The 18,344-nt window shown below is 43.1% G+C and overlaps 1 protein-coding gene, 1 long non-coding RNA gene and 1 pseudogene across 2 annotated transcripts in view; 1 reads left to right on the top strand and 2 right to left on the bottom strand.

Moving 5' to 3' along the window:
• Nucleotides 1-3,634, bottom strand: part of PDK3 (pyruvate dehydrogenase kinase 3) — a 44,872-nt gene extending 41,238 nt beyond the window's left edge. Inside the window, exon 1 of the mRNA XM_053387012.1 lies at nt 3,431-3,634. Coding sequence (XP_053242987.1) covers nt 3,431-3,536 — 106 coding nt within the window. The 5' untranslated portion in view covers nt 3,537-3,634. The remainder of the gene's footprint in view (nt 1-3,430) is intronic.
• Nucleotides 3,635-3,820: 186 nt separating this feature from the next.
• LOC128413129 (uncharacterized) lies at nt 3,821-5,770 on the top strand. The gene is made up of 2 exons (XR_008330249.1): nt 3,821-4,139; nt 5,440-5,770. It is a non-coding gene; the product is annotated as an uncharacterized LOC128413129 (long non-coding RNA).
• Nucleotides 5,771-8,941: 3,171 nt separating this feature from the next.
• On the bottom strand, nt 8,942-9,455 carry LOC128413128 (PAT complex subunit Asterix-like; annotated as a pseudogene).
• Nucleotides 9,456-18,344: the final 8,889 nt, after the last annotated feature.

Consider the following 18,344-nt stretch of genomic DNA (forward strand, 5'->3'; position numbering starts at 1 on the left):
AAACAATTTAACGCATTAAAGATAAAACAGGACCACAGGAATTCATAAGAAAACTACCTCTCTTGGGGAAAAAAAGCAATGACAAGAAAATCAACATCTCATTCAGCCTACAAAAGGAAGTCCAAACAAAACCTTACTACATCCCCTAAAAAAAAATCTAGTCAGGCAAGGGCTCAAGCTGGCTTCCCATAGAAGAGAGGATATAGAAAACAACAATGCTTGGCACAAATCATAGGTGTGGAACCTGTGGCCCTCCAGATGTTGCTCAACGACAACTCCCATCGCTCCTGACCACTGGCCATGCTGGTTGGGGTCTATAGGAATTTGTCTACATCACCTGTAGTCACAGGTTCCCCACCTCTGATGATATGCTGTCCAGTTGCTATGGTCAGCCTTCAACAGTTCCACTCACGATAGCTAATACAGGACTGCTCTCTAGCAAGCATGACAAACGGCTAGTATCATCCACAACTTTGAAGATGGAGAGGGAGGCACAGATTGCCTCAGTAGTTGAGCAGCAACAAATTTGCAGCTGTGCAATAGGTTGGGGGCTGTTTGACAACTTCATGGACAAGACATCTGGAAAACTTTTGCCATGCTAAACTGACAACCCCTAATAAGACTTTCTTTCTCCGGGAAATGCCGTCTTAGGTGCTGCTCCTTGTAGGTGATCAAGCAGCAGCACATATCCACTTCCCTCTGCCTGAGTAGATAAAGGTAAAGGACCTCTGGATGGTTAAGTCCAGACAAAGGCGACTATGGGATGTGGTGCTCATCTCACTTCAGGCTAAGGGAGCCAGCATTTGTCCACAGACAGCTTTCTGGGTCACGTGACCAACATGACTAAACTGCTTCTGGCAGAACAGAACACCGTGACGGAAACCAGAGTGCATGGAAACGCTGTTTACCTTCCTGCCGCAGTGGTACCTATTTATCTACTTGCACTGGTGTGCTTTTGAAGTGCGAGGTTGGCAGGAGCTGGGACTGAGTTCACCACCGCTGAGCAGATTCGAACCACTGACCTTCCAATCAGCAACCCCAAGAGGCTCCGTGGTTTAGACCACAGCAGCACCCACATCTGCCACCCGTGCCTGAGTAACTACCTACCAAGTAGTAGGAAAAAGCTGTACTGTAATTGTTTTAACATGCTAAGGTGAAGTGTTTGGAGTTCCACACCAGGAAGTGAAAACCATTTAGTTGCAAGCCCTTGCTTTTCAAAAAAGCTCAGTATTCCCAAGACACAAACCACAGCAATACAAAAACACAAAGTGCATACATGGCCAAGAAGAGGGATATAAGATCCCAGAGTTTTCACATTACTATTGCTTTCTGGGAAGAATTTGCTTAACCTTCAAAACCCTTAGTGACTGACGCCTGCTGTGTGTCTCCCTGAGATGCTGATCTGTCAGCCAAGCATAATGTTTTGGTGAGGCTCTGAACAAAAGAGTAAATAGTAAAATGAGAAAACAAAGAAAAATAATGAACTAGGCAAGGACACAAAATGCATTTGGAATTAGATTTGGGGAAAGGTTTAACAAAAAATGCCTTTGCCCACACTGGATAGTGCCTTGAAAAACGCAGGCTCACATTTTGCATACTAAGACAAAGTCACACAGAACTTGCTGTTGATGGGACTGCCCACTATTATCACTGCAGCAAGAACTAAAAAACAACAATCCTGCCCCATTGTAGTTTTCCTGTGGAGCCCAATAGAACACTTCCTTCCTCTCAGAATATATTCCCTTTCAGAATACTCCCAATAAGGATTGGTGGGGAACGTCCAGCTCATGGGCCTAATTATGACTGCCAGGCTGTTCCGGGCAAACCATGAACATGTTTCATCATATACAATGTCAGACATGAGGAAGTTCAAGTTGCAGCTAATAGGAAGAAGTATCAGATTTGTAAGTGTACTGCAACGGAGAAATGTGCCAAACTAAAGAAGTGCCAACTTTTTTTTGATAAAAATTAATAACTGGAAGAACACTTAAGAGTGTGCTCTTAATTTTTCCTTTGCAGCCACATCCTGAATTCAAGCCATGCCTGCAAAGAAACATTTTTCATATTCTTTTGCAGGTGTGATTTAAGTTCAGGCTGCATCTACAAAAGAATTCAAGCCACAGCTACCAAGGAAAAAAGTTCAATTGCCGGCCTAGCCTGGATGTAAACCACACCAGCAAAGGAAGAATAGGAAATGCACTTAGAATACACTCCCAATTCTTCCTTTATTAACAGAATCATGGTGACATCAGGTGACTGACACCTGTCAGTCTTACCCACATGCCAAAGTGACCCACTACCAGTGTAGAATTACAGAACTGCAGAGTTGGAAGGGACCACAAGAGTCACCACCTCAATGAAGTTAAGGAGGTCTGGGTTCAGTCAGTGCCTGAACAGATGACAGCCCTCAAAACAACATTATACATCGCCTTTGGGTCCATGATAGAAAAAAGGCAGGATATACAGATAAGCATATAGATAAATAAATTGCTAAATCATGAAACCTTGTTTTGAAGTGAGCATTATTGTTCCAAAGTTAGCATTAAGTTGTCTAGATAGGATGGCACGCCAAATTGTGATTAGACAAAACCTGGAAATTTCAGTGGGCTTGAGCATGAGCCTTTGGGCCTGCTCCCAATATGCCATGGTTTGGCGAATCAATCCAGAAGATCTGAATTGGCCCAAGGAATGGTCTGAAGACAGGCGATGCAGCTGCTGGTCAGTACCTGGGCAGGAAATCATCCACATACTTTATGTATGCCACCTTGAGCTGCTGGGAGAATATAATGAATGCTTAAATAGACTGAGGCACTGACACTGGTCAACTTTTCCCTGGATCCTCCCCTTGTTTTCCTGGTAGAGAACTTGCTTGCAACAGCTTGCAACACACAGAAATGAAGAGGTGGTATTTCCTCCTTCTCACATCCCTGTGTGGGGAGCTCCATCTGTTGAGCTTCTGCCTGCCCAGCAGCTGAACCCTACCTTTCCTAACCATATTTACCAACTCAATACACCCCTAAAACACACACACCCCTCCTCCTGAAATGCAGTCGACTAATAAGTTTTATATACTAGTCCTTCTCCATTGAAACTTGACCCTTTAGGGAAGCTCCTCAGAAGCCCCCACCCCTCCACTCTCAGGTCCTCAGTTACCCGGATTCTTCCGCTTGTTTTGGCGCCCCGTCCACAACACACACCCCCCCCGCCCCACCTCCGGCCTTGCGAAAGGCAATTCAGTGACGTCACACAAACACACCGGGGCGGCGCAGTGGGCTTCCTTCTCCTGCCCCCCAGCCCCCCCTCCCACCCCGCGTTCCTCACGGCTAGGAGCTAAAGAGCAGCAGCGGGAGGAGGAGGAGGCGGCGCCCGCCCTCCCGCGCTTGTTGTTTGGTTTGGCGCGGCGTGCAGGTGCCTCTCCGTCGTCACTTACCGAAGTCCAAGAACTGCTTGATGGAGAGCGGCGACGGGGAGAAGCGGGAGTAGTACTCGATCTGCTTGGGGATGGGGCTCTTCAGGAGCGCCCCGCACAGCCGCATGGCGCTGCTGGGTCGGTCGGCCGGCCGGCAGGTCGGTGGTGAAGGAGACGGAGAGGAGCAGGAAGGAGAGGGGAAGGCGCGTGCGCGCGCACAGCAGCAGCAGCGCCTGCGGGGCCCCTGGACGAACCGGCCGAGCAACTGCCTGGCGGCGCGTGCGGAGACTCACGCAGGCAAAACACCGCGGGCGCGCGGGAGGGGGCGGGGAGGCGAAGTCGCTCGCAACTGTCACTGCGGCCCAGCAGCCCCTCGCTGCCGGCCTAGCGGGAGGCGGCGGTATCGGCCTCCTTGCCCTCCACACGGACGCCCCCTCGTGTATCAAGGGGCCGGGCGCACCGCGCCTTCTTCCCGCTGCAGCCCGACCCAGCCGGTGTCTGCCGGCCGCTTGGTATCCCCCGGCCCGGCAGCGACGGCGAGCGCCCGCCTTCCGACCTTACGCGGCCTTCTGACTGGGCGACGAACAGCCAGCATTGCCGCCGCTGCCGCCTTCCTTTGCCTTTCTCGGTCGCCCGAGTAAGCGCCGCCTGCCATCACCATGACGCCCGAAGGCATGCGCACGCGCCGATGGGCGCCGGTTGGTTTCCGGGCCTACAGCTCGATTTGAAAGTGAGGAGACCGGGGCACGTGTGGTTTCAGACCCATAACACGGATCGCTGCCTGAGGGCAAGATGCCCTTCTGCTTTTCTTTATTCTCCAAGAGCTTGTCCTGCTTCTTCACCCACACACCCCACCACCACACACAATGCTTAAGAGCAGGGATGAAGGATTTGTTGCCTTCCAGATCAGTCTTTCTCAACCTGGTGGTGGGGTGTCCCACATGTTGTAGTTCATCCATTGCCAGCAGGGGCAGTAGTCAGGGATGATGGTAGTCCAATCCTATGACCAGAACTGGAATCATCATGTACACTACGGAAACCATGATCTACGTCATATCACACACCTTCAGCTATCATTTCCTTCCCTTGAGCCAAAGTTTCGTAACAACCAACCCCTGATACGATTTTTTAAAAAGGAACAATTTCCCCTTAAGGGATACACTAGCCTGTGCTTTCTACAAGGATACTGACTGGCCAAGAGAAAATAACAAACATTATAGGCATGGAAACAGGCAGAGAAGGAAAGCAAAAGGAATCTAGCTAAGTCAAAGATGATTCCACTCTTGTACACATCTTTAAGCAGGCTTAAAGAAGAGAGGTGATGCATGGAACAATCTCGTGGGAGAAAGACTTAACAATTTGGGCATCTACAAGATGCACAGTTATAAGAAAGGAGCTTCCTAGATCCATCCACCTTAAGGACAGGGCATGGACAGAAGGGACATGAAGTGCAAATTAACTCAAGTTCTGTAGCAAGGTGTATCAATACAACTTTCCCTCCTCAGAATGGCAGGGTAGTCGTGATGGGTCCCTGGCCAGTGAAAACTGACAACCTGCTGACTAAGGTATCCATTGTGGAGAAAGGCAGTGGCACTTTCCTAGCAAACTCAGTCTAATTACTGATGAAAGATGCTTGCTGGAGGAAATCTTCAGGGGAAATTAATGGCTGAATAAGGATATACACCAAGGTTCTGGGGACTAATTAGGTATCTGCTTATTCACCTTGCTCTTGCTGCTGCTGTGGGAGGTCATTCAGCTGAAAACAATGTTGCCTCCTCTGTTGTTTCCAAGTACCCCAATGCACACAGTGAAGAATCGTTAAATAGTTCTGAGGCATGTGTAGAATTCCAGTGAAAATGAACTTCTTGGTAATACAGTACATGAAATCCATAGCTCATACAATCCCCAGAAGAAGCGTTTGAGTCCTGCTGTGGGACCAATTACCCCACTCAGCACACAGCTTGAGTCATATGTTTTCTTGCAGAAAGTTAGGCAGACAAACTGACAAGATCCATTTCCAAATCTTTCAGTTCAGAAGAGTGATAAATACAAGCTTCGGATCTCCATAGTGGGACTGATTGGGCTGCTGTTGCTGAGGACTTGATCTGTAACAATGGATCTGGCCTTGGATGAAGCTTGGAGCCAATCTACATTCTAAAGAATACTCCCCAGAGGAAGAGGAACACCGGAGAATTGTGTGGGAGAACAACTGGGAAATGGTTGAGCAACACAACCGTGAGACTGCGCAAGGGAAACACACGTACACAATGGGAATGAACCAATTTGCCGATTTGACTGATGAAGAGTTTAATAAAAAGATGGTTAATAATAATAATAAATAAAGTTATTACTTATACCCCACCCATCCGAATGGGTTTCCCAAGCCACTTTAGGCTTAGGTTCAGTCCTGAGTCATATTCAGTAATCAATGAATAATGTTTCTGGCAAACTCGAGGTCACTGGATGAAGTATGTTTTTAAGTGTATTTTTTTTTTAGAATGTTTTGATCTGTTTCTACTTTGTTTTTGTTTTTAAATTGTATATCCGTTTGCTGCCCTGGGCTCCTTGAGGAGGAAGGGTAGGATATGAATTCAATTAATAATAATAATAATAATAATAATAATAATAATAATAATAATAAGATGATGATGATGATGGACAAAGAAGACTATAAACTCCAACAGCAATCTCACAAGACTGCACACAGTGAGATGCCTGGTAGTTCTAGGAGAGCCCAGTGTGCAGTAGGAAGCAGGTAATTTGAATGCAAGTCCCACTACTGGGAGATGGTGAGATTACCTCCACAAGCAGAGCACAGCTTCTGGATGTCATGCCACCAATGATAAATTTGAGTGGAAAAATAAGAATTGGCAGGACAAGAACCTAAGTCTCCTTCTTCAAAGAACTACACCCTCATCCTGCCAACAGATGGGAGGGAGACACATAATGGAGCCCATCTAGTCTTCCTAGACCCAGCCTATGATATGCTTCACCATAAAAATCTGAAGAGGCTTTGTGCAGAGCTATCGCTCACTGATGTTTCTGTGGCTCTTGTTGAACTTTTGCTAAGAACATGCTTACACTACACTGGTATTTACTCTTGCACAAGGACACTCTGGCATAATGGAATCACAGAATGGCTTTATTTAAAAAGAAAAATTAAAAGAAAAATCCAGTTTCAAATGGTTACTCATAAGTGCATCTCACTGATTTCAGTGAGGGTTATTTTCAAGTCAGTTTTCATAGGATTGCAGTTTCAGTCTTCCTAGTTCATGTTATTGGTGAATTAAAATCATTGCATGATACAGATTTTCCAGCATATATTGAGTTATTCTTGTGCTATTCCTGCCCCCAAACATAGCATTTCATAACTATGATAATTTATATACAAATGTATGCTAGGTAGGCACAAAGTTTCTTGTCATGCTTTTTTTGTAGTTAAATAATCAGGATTATTTAATTATTTTCTGAACCAAACATTCAGGATGTCAGCTTGCCATCTGTAAGCTCTTAAGAAAACATTTTCTTCTTTCTAATAAAGCACTTGGTGGCCTTGCAAGCCGACAGTGGGCATTTGATGTAATAAACTTTGAGTAATAAATTTTAGGGTGATGTCAAAGCGGTTGAATTGTAGGTTAGATCAGAAAACAAGGAGCAAGTGCTGAACATTTTACTCCAGCTCTTGTCAAAACATTTAGTTCATAACATCTTGACAAAAAGGTTGTTCTTAGAATTCTTGTCATTCCCCTTGAGAATCATCAAGTTCAGACTCTCAAATATTGAGAACAGAAAATACATTTGAAAAGTTAACAATACTGACCAGTAACCTGGGGTGGGGGTGGAGCGTGTAAGGAGTAGAGTCAGAGCAAGAAGAAAGAATTACAGTCTGAAACTGCATTTTGCAAAATTACAGAAAAAGAGATAGAGAAACAAGATACCAGGGAATTATACAGTTGCCAATCTGTAGCATCTGTCTCTTACAAATTATATTTTCACAGTGTTCATTTTTCTCAACAATATTCTAAGAAAAACTGCTAGGAAAAGTACAGTTCTTTTCAGATGGATTATAGCAATAGATGGTCAAAAGGTATAAGAGCCACCAGGAGATCACTTCTTGCCCATTTTCTGAAGAGAGGAGACAATGCCAACATTCACGCTCCCCCAACTTAAAAACCCATCACTGTTTTCAATCACTTATCCTTTTGCCTATGGTGCTTGAAAGATAGGAAGGATGCTGCTGAGAAGAAACTTCAGCTAAAATAATAATAAATACACAGTAAAAAAAAACCTTTCTCAGGCCTACCTGTAAGTCTGTACTTTATACATAAACTAACTCACCTCATCCCAGGTTATGTGTTGAATTTTGTTTTGTTTATTTTGGACCACTTTTCCATTCTATCAATATCATTTCGAAGTTTATTCTCATCCCTCCTCATTTTGTGTTATCTGCAAAGTTGACAAGGATCTCCTCTAGCCCTTCATCTAAATCACGAAAATTAAGATAAATTACATCCACATCATTTCCACAGAAAGAGATATGATTAGTCCAGCAGGTTTTATTATTGAGCGCTGCTCTGGTTTCGCCAGAAGCGGCTTAGTTATGCTGGCCACATGACCCGGAAAAACTGTCTGCAGAAGCGGACAAATGCCAGCTCCTTCAGCCTTTAAAGCAAAATGAGCGCCTCAACCCCAGAGTTGTTCACAACTGGACCTAATTGTAAGGGGTCCCTTTACCTTTACCTTTATGCTGGCTTCTACTAATCACTGCATTGTTATCAATATGCTTACAAACTGAAGCCTTGCTCTAGTATCTCCCCTGGTATCGAAGTCAGACTGAGTGATCTGTTGTTTCCTGGATCTTTCTGTGCCTCTTTTGTAAACTGAAATCTTCACTGGAAGACTTCCTCTACTCTCTGAGGTGAGGCAAGTACCTATGAGAAGCTATTAGAAAGCCTTTTGGGTAGTGGTGTCCCAGTTACGGAACACTTTCCCCAAAGAGATTGGCCTGAACCCAATACAGTTTGCTGACTCAGGAGAGATTCTACATACAAAAGATGATTGGCAGTTGAATCTTATTTAAACACTGGTGACAGGACAGTAGCCTTCATCATCACAGAGAGAGCTGACCTCTAACATCCCACCACCGCTTTCCACCCTCCACCCAATGCCCTAAGTGTTCACTCTGTTCTAATGGTAGGATCCTATTGATCTTTCGGTGTCAGGCCTATCCATATTTCTGGCCTTTTTAGATGCAATTGTAATCTTATGACCTATTTTATGCTGCTTGTGTGACTTCATGGCTTTAGCTTATGTAATGAGCAGACACTCTTGTCTTCCTTGCAAGGTGTAGAACCGCTGAGAGGTACAGGTTGTGTAATTTATGGACAAATAACACTGCCACCATAATCACTGTGTTACTAAAGACTGTGTACACAGTGCAGTTTAGTGTGGATTCAGTGCACTCCATATGCTGGTTGTTTCTGTGTTGTACAAATAACCACAACCCCAAACTAAACGTATGCTATTTCTTTCTTTTTTTTTCTAATAACCATCACTTTATTAATGCAGCAAAATGAGTACTCCCAAGACATGTGCAAACGGATCTGCATTGCCTGAGAAAATAGTCCTCTCTGTTGAGGGCGTGCACCTCTGCTTTGCAAGAGGAGCTCTGAAGAGAGGCAATAACTTTTCACCAAGGAGGAGACATGGGTTGTGGGTTTTGCAGATAGGACATCACTACAGCCGAGATAGACAACATGAAGCTGCTCATCATCTGTTTGGTATCTTCTGAACTCCGAGAATTGGCAAAGCTGATGAATGAACAGTAGACAGCAATCCAGGCACACCATTTTAGCTTCAGCCACACATACTAAAAATCATTCCCAGTAGATTCATGTAGTCTGGTGTGGGGTCTTCCAGGGTAGGGTTATTCTCTGTGGATGGAGGTTTGTATCTGAGAACGCGATTTGGCCGCCACGGGTCCATTATGTTGTTACCGGCCATCGTGCACTGCCTCTGGCTAACTCCGAGCAGAGCCCCCCCCTCAGTCGCCGCCCATGCTATTTCTTTCTATGATTTAATGCCTTTTATCCCAAACCAATTTTTATGCTAAAGGAGATTTTCAAAGTGAATGAATTTGCACTTCAGTCCACTCGTGCATGAACAAGAGAGCATGCAAACAGTAATTTTCTTGCGTGGGGGGAGGGAGGAGTTTAGTTACCCACAACTGAGGTGATGTGAATATCTAATCGGATATGATCCTGGGATTTTCCAGATCCAGCACGTATGAAGGATGACCTTTCTTAATAGGGAAATAGCTCTTAAGACGAGTAAACATGAGGATAAATCTCTCTTCACTTCCTGACAATTCCTTCTGTGTATTCAGCATGGTTTCAGCTTATTTGCCTTTCTGGCTTCTCTCTGATGGAGAGGTGATTCTTAAAGGGCAGGGGTGTGTTAAGTTGTGGGTGAACATATCAGACGACACAGCGATTCTTCAAACAGCTCTTGTTTATTCACAGGCCAGAACAGAACTGAACTGAAGGGTTCAGACAGCCTGCTTATATAGAGCTCCACTAGAACGCAACAGTAACCACTTTCTGTAACTATCCAATCACTGAACGTCACTTTCAATCCCTTATTTGCATATGTGGACCTGAGTGAAAACTATCTACAGTATCCCCCTGCTGGCCCAGGGTGAGAACTTCAGTACGTAACAGGGTGTATCCAGGAGTTGACTAGGTTGACCCCCACAAAGGGCACAGTCCCAAGAGGGTGCAAAAAAAGCATGGCTCTCCACTCTGGCTTGGGGAGTCCTGTCTGCCTGGCACTTGCTCCCCAGGGCAGGCTGCTCCTCTGCTGCTCTGGGTGGCTAGACATGCCATTCTGCCTCCTGCGGGCGCCTTTGCAGAGGAGCACAAGAAACATGGGAAGGGGGCATCCATACAGCTCCTTGCTAAGGGCACAAGGGAGCCTAGATTCACCTCTGTGAAAGACACAGAGAGTTAGCTTTGCTTTGCACAGAAATATATAGATATAAAATTTACATTTCAACTGTTCTGTTATTTTTTGCAAACTACCTCGGGAATGTAATTGAAGGGTGATATAAAATATTTACAATGCATGAATGATTAAGGAGGGGAGGAAGTTGGAATACCATTATCTGATGGAGCTTCTTGAGCTACTAAATCCATATTTAGGTATGACTTTCATTCATTTGGCTTGCTTAACACCCAGTGACTTTTTCTCCTCCAAATGCTTGCATCTAAAATCTGTTTTATCGCCAACTAAATATCTTTCCAGTTACCCAATCAGGGTGGATTTTTATTCTTGTCTAATTTCTACATTCTGTATTACAAAACACATTGAAACATACAGAAACTTGCAATGTAAAGCAGATTAGCATGTTATCTTTAACCTTTTTTCTGATAGCTGTGACCTTTAAAAACACACAGTATTTGCTGATACTCTGCCGTGGATCTGGGGCTTCCTGCCAAATTAGTAAAGTCAGGAGCATATAGCTCTTCTGGGATATGCAGCAAAATGCAAATATTTATTAAAAGTGTGTGAGGTTCCTTAATTTTGCTCTTTTCTGGACAGACACACACACAATGCAAATACTAGCACATTTATTCGTCTTGAAGCAGGAGGAAAACAGAGTACCAAAGGTGAAAGTTCACATCCAGTTTCCTTTTTCTTGCTCTGAACGAATTTGATATAATTGAGACCATCACACTGTGTCTGCCCTAAATGAAAATGATGAATATTTTTGTTATTTATCTAACTATCCTGTGGAAGCTCAATCCCCCAAAGTCCCCTTTATTTAAGTCATATATGCCCTACTATTTGCCGGAAGCTCTGCTGGCTGCGTGCCACCTGTAGATTTCACCCTCAGTTGCTGAAGACAGCTTCACTGTTCAGCCTGCCACATTAAAGCATCCTCTGTCCACTCCCTTTTGTTTCCTATTTCACTTTCTTAACTAAAAAGCATAATTTGGCTAAGTGATTTGCATTATTTCTACCTAAGAACTGAATTGCTAGAAAAGGGAAAAGTCATCAGGAATATAAATATTAGCATTATGGAGAGGCAGAAGAGCTGCAGAGCCTTTAAGCAGTATAATTTAAATGCACCTCCTGCCATCTTTTCAATGGCTACACAACATGGAAGTGTTTTTTAATCACCGTGCTCCAGACTTCGAGCTGAAACATCCAGCTGACATACAACTTCAAACCGTTTTGCCTCTCAGGCTAAGGAAAGCTTAGAAGTCTCTTTATTCCAAACAAAACAGGATTAAAGGTGGGAAGATGTGGTGTTTGCTTTGAAAATGAGCAAATCTAAAGTAGCGCAAATGGCTGATAGCTTGTGTTTATTTATAGCTTTTCCACTGTCACAGTAAAGACCAAATTAAGTACAACACTAAGGAGAGGGGAAATGATGCTCACAACCATGTTGATGTACTCCTTGCAAGGAAACAGGAAATATATAGTGAATACTGCAAAGGGGTGGAAACAGAGGCATAAAGTTCTCCTTATTCTGCATGTGTGCTAGGAGGGTGGCCACTGCCAGACACCTCTCATTTTCTGCCTACTGTTCTTGTGTTTGGATAAGTGGTACTCAAGTCTGGAAAGATGAAGAACTGGAATACAGCTATACCTTTTCCCACACCAGCAAGGACTATTCCTGCCTTCAGGTGGGGCTCAATCCACTACTGGCACATTCAGGTTGTACAATTAAAGTTGATTTGACACTCTTGTGCAGCAAACCCACTTCCTTTTTGTGATAAGAAAAGTGCTAAGAAAATGTGCTGGGAAGTGTGATACAACAATGGCCTGACACAGCGTCATATACCTCCCTGCAAATAAATCAGAATGAATGCTCACTAAACAGGTGATGTCTGAAGTGACAATATACATCTGACTTTGTACCTGGTGGAGGCTGCTCCATTAGGGCAAATGGGGCACTACCCCCACCAACCTCTTTGTGCTCTCAGCCAACCCCGCTTTCTTTCAGTCGGGGGCGGGGGTCACTGTATGTCAGCATCCTCCTAATTCCTTGGTCTCAGTGTTGCCTCTGGTAAAACTCAACAGGGAGAATAAGGACAAAATTAGAAATAGCTGGCTCTGCCTGTCATCGACTGGCTACATCCTTTGTTGGTCTTCCTGCCTTCCAACCTACCAGTTCCAATGGCACCAGCCACCACTGATGTTACCCATGTCTCCCTCACTGGCATTGATATTGCCTCTTTTTCTGTCTCATGAGAGATACCAGTTTCTTTGTAAAAGTGGTCATTTCTTGTCTACAACTGGAGCCAAGCTGATGCAGGATGCTAACTTGGGGTTCCACCAAAGATTATACTAGTGCACAGACTTGAAGAAGCTGTGGCAGTGCTGGGCAAGCTGACTTCCAGCTGTTTTTTAATTACTGAGGAACCCCTTAAAGGTTACAGGTTCTTCTACAATCAGTAGGAAGATTAACATCCCTGGTAATTGGCCATGATGACAGTAACAGAAGGGAATTGGAGTCCAACATCTGGAGGGCCACAGATGAGCCACCCTTTATTAAATAGTCCCATTATATTATTGCCAAAATAAGCCTCTCCCTCACCAAGCTATTTGCTTTTGAATGGCCAGCCATTTTGAATTACTTGGAGGAAGGCAGAGGCAAGTCTGGGGAGAAAAACCAAAGGGACAGGAGACAGACATGGCAAAAAGTGGAGACATTGAGTGGAAATTCTGTTAAGGACAACTGGTCAAGAAGTCCAGAGGCAACCCAGAACTTATAAAAATAGAAAGAGCTATGCCGGAAGTTCTATGATGAAACAGACATTTAGTTATTTGTGTATATGAGAGGCTAGAGGTCCACCAGATGAAATTGAGATAGAAAAACCTTACTGGGTCTCCGAGAACCTCATTTAGGAAACTGATAAGAAGAAGAAGAAAAGTTTGGATTTGATATCCTACTTTATCACTATCCAAAGGAGTCTCAAAGCGGCTAACATTCTCCTTTCCCTTCCTCCCCCACAACAAACACTCTGTGAGGTGACTGGGGCAGAGAGACTTCAAAGAAGTGTGACTGGCCCAAGGTCACCCAGCAGCTGCATGTGGAGGAGTGGGGAAGCGAACCCGGTTCACCAGATTACGAGTCTATCGCTCTTAACCACTAAACCACACTGGCTCATAAATAAAACACTGTGTTTTATTTCCCTTAAGGGAGAATGTAGATATATTTTCCTGTTATCTATTTTGTGGAAAGGTGAGTGCATTGCCAGTCTTTCTTCAAGGAAATGGGTATTTTGCGGTTCCCACAACACTTTCTTAGATTTCCAAGTGTGCTCCCAGTCTCAAAAGATTAGGGATCTCTGCTCTGTGTTCTGTTGTCTTCTCCCTTCGCTCAGGGCTTGTTTTATGATCAGCTCCTTGTACACCTTTTTACAAATAGCAAAAGAAGCCTTCCCACATTTCCTCCAAAGGGGTGATGATTTTGTCCCCATGTGGATTTAAATAGTACATTATGTTGCTTTGGGCCAAAAAACAGATGTGAAGACCATGTCCTACAAAAACATCATGCAATATTAGCTTTGCAACAAATTTATTCACATACATACAGTGCTTTTTCTGGGGATACTCAAAGGTATGCAGTATTGGCACCTTAAAAAAAAAAAGCACTGCATATGCCTTGTATGTTAAATATCTTACCAGAGGCAATTGCCTGCCTCAAACAAATTTAGGCTACAATCCTATACTCAGTTACCTGGAACTAAGTCAAATTGATCTTGATGGGACTTTCCTTTGAGTAGACATGTGTAGGATTGCATTGTCAAGCTGCATGATAGACATGCTTTCATATTTAAGTTAACTGTTAATATGTCTTTAAAGCTTGTAGCTTTACATATTTCTTTTTGTAACTGAAAAGAAGAGTTGACGGGGGAAATGTTCACAGTCATGTTGTAATAATAGCTGTCTACTGTTTTAAAATGCACATTTTGTAATATGAATTTGAAGGGGCTTTGTCACCTTAAATCTGCCAAGATTCTTTACTATTACTATTTTTTAAGGCATAAAGAAGAGAGTTAATTAAGCAGCTGTGGGTTTGGAAGGGGGTTGTTTAATTCTTTTTATTGAGTTATAATATTATATCAGGTCCATAATACATAGAGTGCTAAAAACGAACTGGAAAATATTAACATAATACTGTAAAAGAAAAACAATTGCAGTGCAGATTTAAAGTAAGAATTTATCTTTTGGAGATCATTTCAGATGTATGATAATTAAAATGTCTCTAACAAAATTAAATAATCTTTCTGTTTCATATTACAGTTCCAGGATGTAGAGGCACACAAGGAGGAGAAACAACCAAAGGAAAACAAGAATTTAAGAAACTCACATCAACTAGATCCATTAAAAATCTGGAGGTGGAAAGCTCCATTGTCCCTGAATATTAACGTAAGTTACAAAATTGTACCAAAATAAATCACAGCCAAATAAACGTGTGTTTTTTCACATTGGCCTCTGAGTACTCTTAATTTAAATGCCAATTTTCCCAATAGTGTGATGTCCTATACTATTGTGTCCCAAGCATCTACGGTTTTAATATTAACATTTTTGAGGTTTACACGAATTTTTATAAAATGTTGATTATAAGTTGTATGTACTGTATTTTCATATTTGGCATGTATTAATTTGATTTGAAATAAGTTAGTATTGTGAACTTCTGAAGTCTAAGATTATTATGTCTTCTCTGCAAAATTTTGTTATTAGATAGAAAATCATTTAATGTTACATATTTGAAACAAACTTTTTATGGGGAAAAACAACTTCACTAATATTTTTCTTCTGGAATCTTTATGAGTGTGTGCGTGTCTTTTCCTCATTCTACAAAACTTTTGTTAGATTTTGTTTTGATTTTTGCTCAAAACTTACATCCCACCCCATAAAGGGGTGGGGTTTTCATGGTATATCCTATTCTGTAATCTAAAAGTGAGTCAAACGGATTCTATAGTACCAAGTGGGAAGATTTGGACCTGTCACTGATTCAGAGAGTCCTTAAGCCACAGTTAAAAACTGCCCTACAATATAAAAAGCAACAAAGGTTGCAATCCTATACATGCTTAGTTGGGAGGGAACTCTGTTGTAAAGAATGAGACTTTCTTCTGAGCCAGACAGCACTGAAAACGAATTGTTGAAAAATCTTAAACAGGGGTAGCAGTTGATTTCCCACATCCAGGATTAATAAAACTGTGTATTGATCAGAAACCATCAAACGATCAGTTAAAGCAAAACGAAGCATAAAGTCTGTTCACTTCCTTCCCCTTTATGCCTTTAAACCTTATTAACAGATGAAACACTGAGCAGGTAGGAAATCCATAACGGTGAATTTAGTGTGCCATCTAGTGACCATTTATTTTGCCGCAGGAACCACATACATTTCTCTTGTAGTTAAGAAAAGCTGTTGGTCTTAGACCAGAGATCAGGGCCAGCTCACCCATGAGGCAAGGTGAGGTGACCACCTCAGGCAGCAGGGTCCACCAGGTCAGCAGATCCTGATTTCAATCTTTATTTCCCTGCTTGTTCCTAGTGTAGACCTTCCCTAAGTCCTCCTTTGCTAGTAAGTGGCGGGGGCGGGCACCATTTTAGGGTCAGGCTCAGGTACCAAAAACTATATATACTGGAACGGCTCTGCCAGAGATACAGTACAGAAATGATTGGGCATCTGGTTGGCCACTGTGACAGTGGCGTAGCGTGGGGGGTGCAGGGGGGCCGGCCGCACCGGGCGCAACATCTGGGGGGGGCACGCTCGCACTCACAGCTCTCTGCCCCTACCTGGCTCACTCAGGGTTAGGGGGCGCAAATTACTTGCCTTGCCCCGGGTGCTGACAAGCCACGCTACGCCACTGCACTGTGAGCATGGGATGCAGCGCTAGATGGGCCTTTTATCTGACTCAGAGGGTTCTTCTTATGTTCTTGCATCTCCAGACTAAACTACAGAATGCCCTGCACGGTCAAGAAGAAGACCTGAAATCAACCTTCTGTCTCCATTGTCACAAACTGCAGTTCTTATCAGCTCTGAGAAGACAGAACTGCAGCACAGACAGCTGTTACAATGACACAGCAGGGCTTATTTCTGAGTAGACATCCATAGGATTGGACTGTATATTCAATATGCACATCTACAATATGAATATGCATTTGAGAGGAAATGGGCTGGGCTCATTCATTACAGAATTCTGAATTGTCTCTTGAGGATAATTGCCATTGGTTCTCCTCACCTGTTGCGCCCAAATCTTCCCCTCTGGATGAAAAGGAGTAAGAAGCCCTCCTTGCCCCTGGAATTGTATTGCAGCTCATTCATCTGTGAAGCTTATATTTGTAATCTGTATCTATATAGCCAGTGCAGGGGGTTTGCTGAAGCTGGATTGTCCATATAAAGCCACGGAGAGAATGTTTACTCTTCTCAAAAAAATAGGAAAGGGAAAAGGTTGCAAAGAAGCACTTTAATTTATTGCTCTAAAGGACCCAGCACACAGCAAACTGCCTGTATCCAGAGCAACCAAATCACATATGAAAGATTTCTATTGTACATAGTACAGGGGTAGTGGCTGCTAGTGCCATTGACAACAGCAGGTAGGCTCATGGTAACAGGGCAATAGACAAAAGATAATGGAACTGGAATGCTGAATCCAAGGAGCGACAAACAATCCAGAGATAATGAGTGAGGAAAACTGAGGGTCGGAGGAAATTGCAAGAGAAATCTCCATGACTATATAGGCTAGCTCAGAGTTGCTGCTCGTACAGCACTATTGCTGCTTGACAGGCCTGCACGTGTACGATTGGTAATTGTGTTCCCTATGATATTGATATTCCATTTACAATCAGCACGACAAAATTATCAAGGCTCAGCTTCACAGGTGTCTCATCTCTTTGTTTGGTACAAAGCATAGCTGTGATCGGTCGCGTTCTATAGAACAAAGATCGCCCATTGGTCTGGAGCCAAAGGTTCATTTCCTTTGAGAGAAGGAATCTTCCTCCATCTAACGAAGGAGAACTTCCACGGAAGGAAGCTGCTTCTATCAGAAGATCTTTGGATCCAAACTACTGTATTTTATAATGTGGTTAAAAAACAAACAAACCTAACTTCATTTGGTTTATAGGATTTATTACAAATCACAAAAAAGGAGATAGTAAACATCAGATATTATCTTTACCACCTCAGCCCACACCAAAATTCCACCTGTGTATCATGTCTTATTTTAAAATATTAGATTGATAATTAATTTAAATATAATAAAAATATTACATCTGACGTTTTCCTATATACCAAGTAATTGTCTGCCACTTATGATAAGGGGCAAGACTAGAGAAGGAGATGAATTTTTAGGAAATGTGTTCCTTTTTGTGAAATTCACACACTGGGCATACTGGTAGGTTTGCAGAAATACGTCCCGGCGTTTCTGTGGCAATTGCGCAATCGCAGTGCCGTGTTGAGTAGAACAAACTCTTTTCATGAAACCACAACACTGTTTCTGTCAGCCTGACTATAAACGGTCCATCAGGTACAACACAAATTTGCTAGGTTTTAAATTCCCTGAAAATTCTGATATGAGGTAGGTAATGATAATGCTCCCAACCCTGTTAAAGGCTGTTTTTTTCATATGCCATGGTATAAATAATAATAATACTGCTAGCTTTTAGTTATGCCAAAATTACTTTACTGCTCCCCTGCCCTCTTTTATCTCTAGATGAATGCTTGACCATGGTACCATAAGGAGGAGAACTTTGGGATCAGCACCCTGGGCCACACAGCAGAATGAGCAAGAGGACCTCCAAACACAGTATATTTTGAAGTGAGACAATATACATTACTATCTAAAGAGCCCCCCACCCCAGGTAATTAAGTCCAGAGTCAAAAATTATCTAACTGCACTGCTGATATTTGGAT

The sequence above is a fragment of the Podarcis raffonei genome, chromosome 4 (assembly GCF_027172205.1).
Source record: "Podarcis raffonei isolate rPodRaf1 chromosome 4, rPodRaf1.pri, whole genome shotgun sequence".
Lineage (NCBI taxonomy): Eukaryota > Metazoa > Chordata > Lepidosauria > Squamata > Lacertidae > Podarcis > Podarcis raffonei.